Source organism: Haliaeetus leucocephalus, unplaced genomic scaffold, assembly GCF_000737465.1.
Source record: "Haliaeetus leucocephalus isolate CR32 unplaced genomic scaffold, Haliaeetus_leucocephalus-4.0 Scaffold164, whole genome shotgun sequence".
Taxonomy (NCBI): domain Eukaryota; kingdom Metazoa; phylum Chordata; class Aves; order Accipitriformes; family Accipitridae; genus Haliaeetus; species Haliaeetus leucocephalus.
This window is the reverse complement of record NW_010972600.1, coordinates 610,414-624,600: the sequence shown is the minus strand read 5'-3', so window position 1 is coordinate 624,600 and position 14,187 is coordinate 610,414. Positions and strand designations below refer to the sequence as shown.

At 57.5% G+C, this 14,187-nt stretch overlaps 1 protein-coding gene across 1 annotated transcript in view; it reads right to left on the bottom strand.

Moving 5' to 3' along the window:
• Positions 1-1,860: 1,860 nt before the first annotated feature.
• The window catches only part of WDR18 (WD repeat domain 18), a 12,835-nt gene continuing 508 nt past the window's right edge, over positions 1,861-14,187 (bottom strand). Inside the window, exons 2-10 of the mRNA XM_010563157.1 lie at positions 12,865-12,975; positions 11,144-11,277; positions 10,438-10,579; positions 8,589-8,732; positions 8,302-8,366; positions 8,064-8,188; positions 4,389-4,555; positions 2,967-3,035; positions 1,861-2,677 (exon numbers count right to left, since the gene is read on the bottom strand). Of these exons, the coding sequence (XP_010561459.1) occupies positions 2,546-2,677; positions 2,967-3,035; positions 4,389-4,555; positions 8,064-8,188; positions 8,302-8,366; positions 8,589-8,732; positions 10,438-10,579; positions 11,144-11,277; positions 12,865-12,975 (1,089 nt within the window). The 3' untranslated portion in view covers positions 1,861-2,545. The remainder of the gene's footprint in view (positions 2,678-2,966; positions 3,036-4,388; positions 4,556-8,063; positions 8,189-8,301; positions 8,367-8,588; positions 8,733-10,437; positions 10,580-11,143; positions 11,278-12,864; positions 12,976-14,187) is intronic.

The window sequence follows — 14,187 nt, the reverse complement described above, 5'->3', positions numbered from 1 at the left end:
CCGGTGCTGCCGTGCGAGGGGCTGCGACCGCGGGGTTCCCCGGCACAGGAACCCCCCGCGCTTCCCCGGGGGGTGCCGGCTGCCGTTGGACCACCGGGACCTTCCTCCTCCTCCTCCTCCTCCTCCTCTGGCCGGGCGCTCACGGACGGCAGTGCCAGCGCTCCCTGCCACCGCCCGGGCTGGGATAAAGCCCCTCAGGGCGGCTGCAGAGCCGGGCTCGGAGCCATAAACACCCGCCCCCGTCCCCGGTAAAGGCCACCACCAGACCCTTCCATCCCTCCGCAATCAGAGACGCAGCCTCGAATAATTCGAGGGGTCCTGGGGCCGCAGGGCCCGTCCCGCTGCATGGGGAAGGGGCAAATGGCAGACACGCAGCAGCTTCACAGCCTTCCTCCGCAGGGAGGGAAAACAGGGTCACCCTCCTCATCCACATCAAGGAAACGGGGGCCCAGCCCAGCCCAGGGGCTCCTCACCCCCAAGGAGCACAAACATCAGCTGCCAGGGAGACAGAGAGCCTCTACTAAATTAATAAGAAAAAGAAAGCAAGCAATGGAGCCAAATACCAGCTGGCAAAAAATAATCGATCACCAGACAAATTTAATGAGTCACAGCTAATGAATTCCCCTTGTGGACATGGGCCCTGAGGGGGGAGGCTGTCAGAGCAAATCCTGCCAGGGCACGGGCAGCACTGGTGGCCCCTTGTCCAGGGGCACCGGTCCCCCGAAGCAGGGTCCCAACCATGGGGCTCCCCAGCAGCTCCTTCCCCCAGGGATAAAAGTGGAGCAGCACCCACTGCCTCAGGCAGGAGCCAGGGAGGGGGGGGTCCAACAGGCTCTTGGCATGAAATAGACCGCGCAAGCCCCAGCCTCTCCCTGGGTGCAGCGCAGGAGGGGGCTCACAGGGAAGCCCCATCCTCCCTCCAGCTCTGGCCAAGCACAGCACCCCAACCCAAATCCCAACTGGGGGAACTGGGAGAGAGCGTGGGACAACTGGGAGGGAAGGCTCCAGTCTGGGCTTGGCAGGGCACAGGCTGCTGCCTTCCTGGGGGGGACCTCGGGGCTCCCTGCAGCAGGGACATGCTCCCACCGCAGCCCCCAGAGCAGCCCCTGCCTGGCTCAGGCTGACGCTCCCTGATGCAGCCGATTAATGTTGATCCAAACTGTCAGGAGGGAAGTGGGGAGCAAAAGACAAGAGAATCGCCACTTATTAAGCTAAAAGCATTATCTGAGCACGCTGGCAGGAGCGTGGTCTGCACCGATGCTTCTGTTATTAAAGTGCACTTTAAATCAACTGCGCTTACTTCGGGTGTATTAAGCAGGCCAGTCTGGTGGGTGCACATGGGGATGGCCATGGTCCCCCAGATCCAGGGGACCCCCCTCCATCCCCATGGGCCGGGAGGCAAAACCTCGTGGGGAGGGGGAGGGACCCGCGGGGCAAAGACGACCGAGCAGCAGCACGGCTTCCTTTGGACAAGGGATCGCCTCCCTGCTGACAGCGCTGCTGGGGAAGCGGTGGTGGGTTATCGAGATCTGTGGCCAGCAGCAGGGTGTTAAAGAAAAACCTCAGGCATCTTTCACTATAAAAAACAAATCTTTTATGTAAAAAATAAACCTAAACAAAACCCACAACCCCCGCTGCCATGCTCGTGACAATACAAAAGGCCGATTCCCCAGAACACCATGAAAACAAAGTAGCTGGATCCAAATATATATAAATTGTCAACTTACGAGACTGGAAATAGCACCTTGCTGGCCCCCCCCACCTCTCCCCAAAGGAGTCAGCCCCGCACCCTGAAACCACCACCCGCACTCTGAGCCCAGGGACACCCCCCACAGCCCCCTGCCCGCCAGACCAGGAGGATGGATGGGGCAGTGCGGGAGTCCCGTCTTCAGGCTTGGTACCCCAGGGACCCCCCCATCTGTCCCCCACAGCACCTACGCTGCCCCTGGGCACCCCCCAGGAGCAGGAGCTGCTCAGGCCCCGCTGTCATGAGAGTAGAACAAGCCCACAGCGGGATCCTGGCTGTGAGGGGTCTGGCAATAGCGAGCAGCATTTCCCAGGGCAGGATGAGCAGAAGGGGTCTCCAAAATCCAATCTCAAACCGGTATTAAGAGAAAAAACACTTTTCTGTCTGCACTGCAGGGTCAAGTAACGAAAAGAAACAAAAAAGGGCCAGGGGAAGAGAAGGGGAAAGAGCAGGAGCTGCATCCTGAACCCCTCTCTCGGAGCCGGCGACGCTCCTCCCGCAGCCGGCCGCTCCGAGTCTGCCCCCGCCGGCACCGAGCAGCAAATCGGGGTGAAAACGGTCCCTGTGTTGTCCCGCACGCAGCAGCCCTGCAGCCCCCGCGCTTGTCTCAGTCCCGTGTCATCGGACGCCAGACCAAGCAGGCAAATGCTCCAGCGTGCGCCGCGTGACAGGTGCTGGCGAGGACGCGAGCCAGGCGTGCTTGCACGTCTGTGTGTGCAGGTGCCCGAGGGCGGGCTGGTTCTTCCCCAGGAGCTGGGCAGGGAGAGGCAGAGGGGTGTGAGGGCAGGGGGTGCCTCTTCATTTGGCTGGTTTGGTGATGATGCGAGCAGAGAAGTCAAAGAGGTTCTTGTTGATTTTCCGGAGGGTGCTCACCTCCTCTTCCAGCTCGCTCACCTGGATCGTCAGATGCTCCTGGTCTCCTACCAGGTTCTGTGACAGAAAAACACAACAGAAAAGCATCAGGCACCCGAGTCTCACTTCTGGCAAGTGGAGGCTGGTGTTCCCCTCAACAGCAGCAAATCCCCAACCCTTTTGTCCTCTCCCTCCTCCATCTCCTACTCAAACCGCAGCCCCTCCTGCCTACACCATCAGCAAATTCCAGGGCTCATTCCTCCCCAACTTGCACAGGGCCCTAAGAACCGGTTCAGCTGAACAGAGAACCCTCCCAAGGGCTCCATACCAGAAGGACACGATTCCCTCATCTTGGAGCAGCTCTCACCTTTTCCCTTGTCGAGTACATCTGGGAGTACATCTTCTCAGCCTTCTCCAGGTAGCTCTCCCCAGACTCCTGCAGGGACCAGACAGGAGTGATCAATACAGAAGACCTGGGCCCTCTCCCAATGCCCCTGGGCAGGGTTCCCCACTGGAGAAGGCGAAGAAGCCCTCCCCGGCCCCACAAGACAAAGCAGAAACTGAGCAGAGACTCCAGTGGGGTACGGCCAACTCTGCGGCATCAGCAGAGCCTGGCTGGAGCTGCGGCCCCTTTCCAAAATGGAAGGCCTGTGCACAGGTCTGGGCAGGGATGGGGGTCCCAGAACAGCCCCCTCGAGAGTGCCTTGTGCAGGGGTCTGCCAAGCTCCTCTCCCAGCAGGGACAGAGCGCTTTGCCTGGGCAAGGGGAAGCACTGGGCTCGCCACGCCGCAGGCTGCTCTCCCCAGCACCGTGCTGCGAGTGGAGGAGCCCAACTGACTGTGGGACTGGCATCTGCAGAGCAGCACCTGAGCTGGCCCTGCATCACCAGCATGCCGTCCCCTCTGCCGAGCAGCGGGCAAACAGCACCTTCTGGACCAGCTGCCACCTCCCCGACATGGAGCTCATCCATCAGCCGTGGCAGGACTGTCACTCGCCTGGGGACAGATGCTGACAGAGGAGAGAAGCTCTGGGACTGCCAGCAGAGAGACCAGGGGATGGACCAGCACGGCACACGGCGAGCCTGTGATCATTGATGGTGCAGGATACCCCCCCTGCCTGGGGACAGCTGCGCTGGGACTGAGCAACAGCAGTGGTGGGACGGCAGAGCCCAGTCCAGGCACAAGGCTGGGAGGACAAATGACTGCACCAGCCAGGACAGTGAGGGCAGTGCGAGGGAGGAGGAACAGGTTTCACCAGGCTGGAGAAAGGCGTTGGTGGAGGGGGAACAGCCTCTGGCAGAAAGAGGCAAAGACGCTGCGTGGGGGGCTCCTGACTTTGGGCAGAGCAGAGCTGCAGAGCTCCAACGATCTCCAGACCCCCCCCACTCGCCATGACTGACACTGGGGTGATTTCAAAGGCACACCACCCTGCACCCCAGCCAGGACCCTCCTCCATTTGGAGACCTCGGTCCAGGGGTTCCTCTTCCCCAGACACAGCCAAGAGCAAGGGAAGAGCCTGCCTGCTCCCTGCCTGGCCTGCCTGCAAGGCTCCCACCGCAAGCCAGTTAATTGGGCAATCCCACTGCTTTAAAAAACGACACTTGGGGAAGTTTAGCAGCACGGGGGAAGATCTGAACAGGCCATGGAGATGCTGCCCATCAGCAGTGGATCAGCGTGGACTGGCCACCGATGCTGCTCTGGCTGGAGGAGAAATTTTGCATCCTCCAGCACAAACCCCCCCAACCCAACCTCCGTCTCCCCCTCCCCAGCAGTGTGCTCATCCCCCGTACCTGCTGGTGGAGCCCGAGGCGCAGCGTCACTCCCTCGCTCCCCTGCTCGTCGTTGCTTTCGGTGCCATGGAGGTGTTTGCTGAATTTGGGGAGAGGCACGCTGGGTTTCCCGTCCGGGTTGAACATGTTGGCTGGGGCCAGCACTATGAAGGCGTTTGTAACCGGACCTGGGATGGGACAAGAGGAGGGGACAGGTCGGACTTTCCCCTCTGGTGGGTTTGCCTCTTGCCTGGTGCCGCTGGCAGCCCCGAGAACAGACAGTACAACCTGCAGCGCAGGCAGCTGCCAGGACTCCTGCCTTCCTCCCCGGCACCTGGGAAGAGGCAGAGCCCCTCTCCCCATCCTTGGCAGTGGGGAATGGGGACGCGGCTCTGCACCCCGGGCCCGGCAGGCAGCATGGGGAGGAGCGGGGCGGCCTGGCCATCCTCCGCAGAGCCAGCCATCCATCAGCAGCTGCCGCTCTCGCAGCTGTCTCCTGCAATGATCTATCACACACTCTCGTTTGGCAGAGCTAATGAACGCTTTAATTACTGCATTTACCCACACAGGCTGCTGCTTTCTATCAGCGGCCCCCTTTGCTCCCCCTTCTGAACTCATGCTCGCTGGCAAACTCCCACCGCTGCCCCCCACACCCCAAACCTTTCCCCATCAGACACAGCAACCCCCCAGCCCTCCAAAGCCCCCCGCACTGCCTGCAGCACACCTCCAGCAGTCAGTGGGCTTGTATGCAAGCAGAGCAGCTCAGTCACTGCTAATAAATCCCCAACCATCCATCTTCCCCTGGCCAAACTTGACGGCACGAAGGGAAAGGTTAAAAGGATCCAGATGCACCTGAGTGGAGGCAGGCTGCTGCAGTGCCTGCCCAGAGTCCCCACCAAAGGCAGTGGGGAAAGGTGCAGGATAAGGGAGGGAGCCCCGGGGAGGGGTCAGAGCCGCCCGAGGCTTTCGGTCTCTGCAGAGGAGACGGACAAAAGCACCTCTGATGCGGATGAGGGCTCCCCTCGCCATCATCTCCCCCTCCAGCTTGAGCAGAGCCTGCTCCAAAGCCTGACCCTCCCAGGATCCAAGGCTGGATCCCATTGGCAAACAAAAGGCCCTGCCGAATACTCGGCCCATAAGCTGCTCTGCCAGCAGTCCCAGGCTGGCCCCGAAGCTGCTCTTTGCCAACACTTTGCTGTAACAAACTATTTGTTTTACTCTTCCTCCTTAAAGACGTTTGCTGCTGCTTATGAAAGTATCCATTAGTGAGATTATTGCTGTTGGTTCACTGGCAATTTGAGAAGCAATTTGAAAGGAAGGGACGAGAAAGGCAGAGAGAAGAAAATCTCATGCACTAGTGCACAGATCGCCAGATCTGGTCACCGTCCAGGCGCAGACTCCCCCAGCTGCTCTCAGGCCCCAGTGCCGATGCAAGTCCCATCCAAGCCCACCTTGTCATGACAGCTCGGGCACCAGGCAGTGGGTGACACCCTGCCAGTGTGGGCAGAGGGACTGGACTCAACTGGGGGAGAATAAATAATCTGCCTTCCAACACTGGCAGCTGCCGGCAGGACAGATCGGCTGGAGCATCCCCAGGGTGGCCTTGCGCAGATGAGCCCTCAGGCATGGTCTGTGCCACACAGTGTTTGCAGAGAGAAAGATGGAGCTTGTGTGACAGGATGGGAACCGAGGCCCAGAGGGATTTGGGAGCAATGTTGGCAAGAGAATCAGGGAGCGCTGGCTCACAGGCTCATCCCAGAGGTGTCCTGCTTCCCCTTGGAGCAGTGCCAGCCATGCTGGGTGACCAGGAGCAGCCCTGCCTTGCTCAGCCCAGTCATAGCTCATTACCCAAGAGCAGCAGCCCAATTTCTCAAAGTCCATCTGCCTGCCCATACTCTGCCCCCACTGCCCACCCCTGTCAAGGACAAGCAAACCTTGCTGGAAAAGCCCCCTGCATCTGTCCTGCCTGCACAGCCAGGCTCCTCTTGAGCCATGAGCCACGCTCCAACCCCTCCAATCTATTTGCAGCATCATCATGTGGGGAGGGCAGTGGTTTCTGCCTTGCGCCCAGCTACTCACTCTGCCCTGTGAGCAGAGGGACCTCACTCTCCCAAGCACACCAGGCCGGAGGTTGCTGTCATGTCAGCTGTGGCAGAAAAGCCCATGTCATCTCTGCCTTGGAAAGGGAAAGGCTCAGGGAACACGCTGGAGGGGTGAGCAGGGCAGCAGCAGGGAACAGACCTTGCTGGGAGGCTCACATCACTGCTCGGAGAGGCAGCAAGAAAGGCCAAGGGGAGATGGGGACACGCTGGAAAGCAGCGCTGCAGGGAACTCGTTGCCTCACTAAGACAGGGTGGCAGGGCTGCCCAAGAGAGGCAGTGCTGGGACAGAAGAGCCGCAGAGCTCCCAATGCAGGGAGGCTGCGGGGAGCCTGCGCTCTGCGTGGGGACCCTCCACCTACAGCACAGCTCTCTGGTGGTGGGCTCCCCTGGATGGCAGCTCCTGATTCACAATACAGCTCCCACCCCGCTTCTGGGCTCAGATGAAGCACACAGCAGCAGCAGGGTGGTACTGGTGCCAGGACTGCCAGGGAAGCCAAATACCTGCCCACAAGAAGCAGCAAGCCAGCAGAGGCTGCAGAAAGCATCCGCACCTCATGGCCCCAGCACCCAGCAGCATGGTCAGCCTGGTCCTGCCCCACATGGGAAGAGCTTGTGTCCATCTGCACTCCCCTACAGCCTCAAGGAGGGTTTTAATGCCTGGCTCGCAGTGAAAGCTTGCCCCCCCCTCCTCTGATGACTCACACAGCTCCAATTTTGTCTGCTTTCACCCTTCTAATGCTAGTGGAGCAAGGCTGGATGGGCGCTGCAGTAGGTCCCCATTAGAAACGGTCCTTGGCAGCAAAAGGAAAGAAGGAAAAGGTCTGCAGGCAGCCTGGCTTTCAGCAACTGCCCCGAGGCAGCAGCTTGCCCACCTTTGTCCAGAGGCAGCATCACAGAGGAACAGGGTCTGACTTTCACCACCGTCACCTTCTGGGAGGGTTTAGGTAGTGCCTGGAGAGCAGCGCTGCCAGCCCCACCAGCAAGAGTGGTGTTAAGAGTCTGGAGACCACCACAATCATATAAGAAATCCACTGTTAGCAACAGCTCAAATGCAACAGGAGAGCTAAATCGTCCACTGCTCTCAGGCACCTAATTGCCAATCTGAGCCTGTAAAGATTTGTTTGCATGGTTTATCAGAGCCATTAGACTGAAATCCCAGACGACTGCTTATATCGGATTCACTTCAGGCCTAATGAGCTCACAGGTGCTCGTTGCTGGGGTCACAGAGACAGCCTCTTCTCCAGACACATCCTCCCCCTCTCACAGCCTCCCCAGGCGTCGGGGTGTGTGTGGGGCAACTGCTCCCTTTGGAAAACAAGGAAGAAGATCCTGGATGTCCTCAGTGACAAGGTGAAATCTATGACTCACTCCCTGACAGTGCACAGGGGGGTTGTTAATAGACATCGGCAAGGACAAAACATTACTCCAGACAGCTGAGGCATCCCTCTAATGCCTCTACCCTTCCTGGAGGTGTGAAGCAAGTAGCAGAGAAATGCCTGAAGTGCCCAGGGTGGCGTCAGAGCAGCAGAAGTGAGACAGCAGCGGCCTTTGGCAGTTGAGGAGGAAAGGATCCCGGAGATAAGGGCATGCCTACCTTTGTGATTCATCGTCTTCAGGCACTGCTTGCTTTGGATGTCCCACAGCCGGACAGTTTCGTCATGTGAGCCGGAAAGCAGCAGGCTACCATCCGTGGAGACCGACAGACATGTCACCTGGTTCCTGGAATGAGGAAGAAGATGTTTAAACTCAGGATGACCCAAGGAGTGCCAGAAAGTGGTGAGGTGGGCAGACAGGGCCAATGAAGTGTTTGCCAGGTATGTCTGGTCCCTCACCTGTGCCCTTTGAAGACCTTCCCGTTCTCCCGCTCTGTCTGGAAGGTCCGGTCTCTCTGGACCGGCTGCAGAAATGAAGGAAGGAAGGGAGAGAGTGGTTTAAATTCAGGAAGACTGAAGCCAGCAGGTTCATCACTGTGTCTGGAGGGGGCAGAGGAGATACAGGGGAACCCAGGCCCTCCCATGCCCTGGCAGGTCACACCAGTCGCATAAGCAGGGAGGTGACAGTGGCTCAGGGTGCTACATCAAGGGCAACATCGAGCAGATCTGCAGCGCCACACACTCACCCAGGCACAGAGGTCAACCTGGAAGATGGATCCATCCATGCCGCCGCAGAACATGTGATACTCGGAGAGGTCAAGAGTCACAGCCATGATCCCCACATCGAAGAGGACAGAAAGCAGGAGCTCCCCAGATGAGATTTCCCAGAGCTGGAGTGAGAGGGTACAGGAATGTACTGGGTTTGCATGGCAATGCTTGGGGGCGGGGGGGGCAGGCTACAGGGGTGGCTTCTGTGAGAAGCTGCTAGAAGCTTCCCCTATGTCCAACAGAGACAATGCCAGCCGGCTCCAAGATGGACCCGCTGCTGGTCAAGGTTGAGCCCATCAGTGACAGTGGTATCGCCTCTGAGATAACATATTTAAGAAGGGAAAAAATGTTGCTGCAGCACAGAAACTGCAGCCAAAGAGAGGAGTGAGAATACGTGAGAGAAACAACCCTGCAGACACCAAGGTCAGTGAAGGAGGAGGGGGAGGAGGTGCTTGAGGCACTGGAGCAGAGATTCCCCTGCAGCCCGTGAGGAAGACCATGGTGAGGCAGGCTGTCCCCCTGCAGCCCATGGAGGTCCACAGAGGAGCAGATATCCACCTGTAGCCCGGGGAGGACCCCATGCCAAAGCAGGTGGATGCCCAAAGGAGGCTGTGACCCTGAGGGAAGCCCGCGCTGGAGCTGGCTCCTGGCAGGACCCGTGGAGAGAGGAGCCCACACTGGAGCAGGTTTTCCGGCAGGACTTGTGACTCCACGGGGGACCCATGCTGGGGCAGTGTGCTCCTGAAGGACTGCACCCCGTGGAAGGGACCCATGATGGAGCAGTTTGTGGAGAACTGTCTCCCATGGGAGGGACCCCACGCCGGAGCAGGGGAAGAGTGCGGAATCCTGCCCCTGAGGAGGAAGGAGTGGCAGAGACATTTGATGAACTGACCCCAACCCCTATTCCCTGTCCCCCTGTGCCACTGGGGGGGAGGAGGTGTAGAAAACCAGGAGTGAATCTGTGCCCAGGAAGAAGGGAGGGGTGGGGGAAGGTGCTTTAAGATTTGGTTTTATTTCTCATTATCCTACTCTGGTCGATTGATAATAAACTAAGTTAATTTTCCCCAAGTCAAGTCTGTTTTACCCGTGATGGTAATTAGTGAGTGATCTCTCCCTGTCCTTATCTCGACTCATGAGTCCTTCCTTATATTTTCTCTCCCCTGCCCAGCTAAGGGGGGGAGTGATAGAGCAGCTCTGGTGGGCACCTGGCGTCCAGCCAGGGTCAACCCACCACAATGAGAATTAGGGGCCTAAATTGGAAGGATTGGAAGAACACATTGCTGCTTATCAGCACCTGCCCAGCAGCAAGCTGGGCTCCTTGCTATGGTTGGGAAAACCGAGTCCAAGGCATAACCACAGCAGAACCCAGGATCAGCCTCTTTGTGACCATGAGACAAGTTTCCCAGGCAGCTCCAAAACGGCCCTCAACCCCCTCCAGTGCCTGTCCTGCCTCCAGGGCAGACCCCTCCACGCAGGGCAGGAGGAGGAGGCTGCAGCTTCCAGCCTGCTCTGCTCCCTGTCCTTTGAGACTAAAGGACATCAGCAAGGGGAATCAGAGGAGCTGACCCCAACATTCCCCAGGAGAAGAGGGACTGCAAACCACGCAGAGGTCCAGCCTGAGGGCAGGTGCAGAGAAACTGCTGGTGTTTGGAGAGGCAAAGCCCATTAGGTCTGGCAGCTCTGACTCATCACAGAGACAGCCAAGAAATTCAGCTACTGCAACCCTCATGGACAGCTTTGCTGCAGCCCAGCAGAAACTCTGCTTTAACGCTGTGGGGCCAGCGCACCTCTGGGACTCTTGTTTGGCAGGACAGACCCAAGCCTTACCTTCGCTGTCTGGTCAAGGGAGGCTGTGGCAGCTCGGGCCAAGGGCCCTCCAAAGCCACAGCACAAGTCCGTGATAGGGAGGCTGTGTCGGGACCACACATGGCGAGGGTCAGGGATCTGGGAGGGTTCTGCCTGCAGCACGCTGTAGGGGAGAACAGAGAGACAAGTTGGCACGGCAGGTCAGCCAGAGCAATGCTGGGGATGCCAGAGCAAAGCAGCTCTGAGGACAGCTGGCCAAGGCTCTTCTTCCTCCGGGATGGTTCTCCTGGCTGCAAAGACCAAGCAGGACACAGAAGCCATCAGCAGTCACAGCATCTGTGATACTGAGGACAAGGGCTGCTACTGAGCTCCCCATCCCACAGGGGACACAGAACTCCACTGCCATTAGCAGGGAAAGGGCACAATCCACTCTGTGTCAAGCAGGGAAAAGAAGTCAGAGCCATATGCCACAGCTTGGGAAACCCAGAGGAGACACTAGGAAAAAACTCTCTGGCAGCGAGGGTGACAGCAGCGGAACAGCCGCCTAAGGAGGGCACAGACTCATCATCACCAGCAGGCTTTACAAACAGCTTAGACACACGAGCTTAGTTAGAGTTGATTCCGCCTCTGGGAAGTGGTGGCTGATCTCTTATTCTAATATTCCTCACCCAGATGCTCCCTGTTCCCCATACAAATGGGTCAAGACCTCCCCACGGGCCACCATTACCTGTAAAGGTTCCACACCAGGGCCAGACAGTCCTTTGCCCCGGAGAGAAAGTGGCTGCTGTCGTCAGTAAAGCAAAGGCATGTGAGGTCCTGGTAGTGTCGGTTCAGGATGGCTAGGAGGTTCCCGTTGGAGACCTAGAGCAAGGGAAAGGGCAGGAGAATATTAAGAAGCACTGAGATGCCCTGGAATAAGATAGCACTCTGCCCTCAATGGTTGTGGGTGCAGCAGCACCTGCAGCTCCATCACCAGGTGGGTGTTGCTGTGTATTTACAAAAAGGTAAATACAGCAGAAGACAGTTTGAAGAGGTCGCGCCCATGTTAACTCTGGAACCTAGTGAAGCCAGTGCCGTTTCTCTGGTCAAGACACAAACGTGCAGTAAAGATTTCCTGTTTACTGTTAATATGGGTTTCACGGCTTCTTCCAACCTCCCACAACACCTAATGGAATGGCTGCGGGTGCCACAAAAGCCACAGAAGGCTGCATGCCACCCCAGGGGTTGCTGTACTTCAGCACAGCTGCATGGTCTCGGGCCAGCAGAGGCTTTAGGGTGGACAAGGAGTTCCCTAAACCTGGAGCTTTTCTTGTTAAAAGGCAACACTGCAGATGGGGAGGGAACTAAGGAGGCAGCAAGGGAGTCCTACATAAAAGAACAGAATCAACACCCTCTCATTGCCTGAATTACACCTAAAAATAAAACCAAACTGCAGTTCAATGGAGAACAAGCGGTTTCACAGAGAAGGCACAAAACTAGGTCTCTTGGGCCCATTTCCAGCTCTACAATGGTTTCCACGCAGCCTCTCTAACATGCCTGTTCCCTCTGCCAGAAGGAGAGTGCCGTCACCCACTCCAGGCAGATGCTCAGAAGCGTTTGCAAGGCAAGGCTAGCTGGGGACAGACAGAAAGGGCCACATTCTGCAGATGAAGCAGAGCAGAGACCAGCTCAGAGCATCACGAGTGAGTAACTCCCACTCACTGCAGTCTCAGCCCAGCATTCCTTGTGAGGGCTTTTTTTCCGAAGTTGCCACAGTCACATTTTTAAAAGAAAAATCTGATGAATTAAGATAGAGCCGCCCACATAACAAGGCTCAGAAACATCCCCCGGGATGGAGAGCTTTCCAGTTTAGACATCTCAGTGTTTAATCCCAGGGTTCACAACAAGCTTGTTCTTTTATTTGCTTGGTGGAGTGCTTAGAATGCAGTGTAATCCCCATGTAAATACACCACTAATTAAAAACAGAAGAATGATGACCAGAGCACAGCAGTCTCTGCAGACATCCAGATCACAAGTCACACGCAAATACTAGGCTAAAACACGGAAGAAGTGCTAAAGGAAAACTAGGTCCTGTGTTTCTGCTTCGAGGGAGCAATGCCTGACCCCTAAGGCATCTGTAGCAGCTTGGAAAGAGAAGGAAAGAACAGACCTAAGCCTCACTCAGCAACTCCCACCACAATTTCTTCCCCCCCCGCTTTGATGAGCTGTCCCACAGTCTGCAGGCTCGTGGAGGCCGCCGAGCAGCCGGCCCCAGCCCCTCAGGGCAATGGGGAGCTCAAACCGCACCAGGACAGCTGTAACATACATGACCCAGCACAGCCTTCGCCCCACTGTGGAGCCCAGATAATGTGGATTTACTGACACCTGACGGGACGGGGCCACTTGCTAACTGTACAGGACGCGAATCTCTACATCCCCATTCCCCGTGCCAGCTCGCAGCCCCCTTACCTCCCACAGGTAGATGCTCTCAGCAACCCCAGCCAAGATGTAGAGCCCGTTGGGAGAAGCCGTCAGGCAGGTCACTGGCCCAGGGCATATGATCTTCTGCTGGAGCTGGTCCTGAGGGCAGAAAGAACAGAGTGGCTGTTGACTATAGGCTGGAGTATGGGAGGGAGAGAGAAACAAGACCCTGGTTCAGTTGAGATCAGCCTGTGGCAGAAGAGGCAGCTCAGGCAGTGTCTGACGTACTGTGGCTGCCTGTGTTTGAGCCATGCCCTCAACCCACAACAGCACTGCTGCACTTTGGAGATTCAATGCCAAAGAGGAAGATGATGGAGGAGCACAGTCCATCTGTGCAAATCGCATCGCATTGCTCTGCGTTTTGCTGGTTTTGTTGCAGTTGCTTCATGTTTAGCCCCACAGGGAAAAGGTAAATTCCCCTCCACCCTCTTCCAAGCTCTAGCAACACGCAGCAGGAGGGGTACCGAAACGCAAGGGATCTGGATGCAGTTATGCTCCAAGGCTGGTGAACCCTGGAGATTCAGCAGAGAACAGGCTCAGAAGAATACAGCAAAATAACATTGATAAAAAATAAAGATGATGCGAGCTCACAGCCTGGGACAGCAAGCAGTGGGTCTGAGAGCAGCTCCTTGCAGCTCAGGGGAACTGGAAAAAACAGACCCTGAGCTGTGGCAGCGAAGGGGCTGCATGTGCTGAAACTGACGGGCTGCTGCTGCTTTCTGCAGAGGGGAACAACAGGGAACGGAGAGATTACGGCTGTATTTGCCACCATCCTGCGCTAGTTTAAGTACAAGTGGGATGCAGCTAGCAGGACGAGGATGGGGTACGGCCACGTAGGGACAGGTGATGTTTGTCCAGCTGCATTTAGGCTGGAAGGGACAGAGAACAGACTGAGGTGATAGGAGGCTTCAGGCAAAGGGGGCTCAGCCCTTGGGGTGCCCGCATCCCCCCGGGCTCCCCCTCAATGGGCACGGTTGGGTTCCTGGGCAGCCCTGGGAGCTGTGAGGCTCCTTTCCAGCCTTGGGAAGGGGAGGTGTGAGGGGCATGGCTGTGGAGACACTAGTCCGGAGAGGAGCCCAACAGCCGATTCCTCCTGCAGAAAACATCTTTCCTGGTGGTTCCCGATCGGCTGAGACCCCCGGGGAGGGAGCCGGGCCTTATGGGATCCATCACCACGTGTGGGAGGCCAAGGCAGGGAGGAGGTTGCTGGCAAGAGACGGGGGACTCAAGGGCGTCCCTGGGGGGTCTCTGCAGCTCGAGGGATGTCGGGCATCTGCCTGTGGTGACGGGGGTCGTTATGGGGGGGGGGGG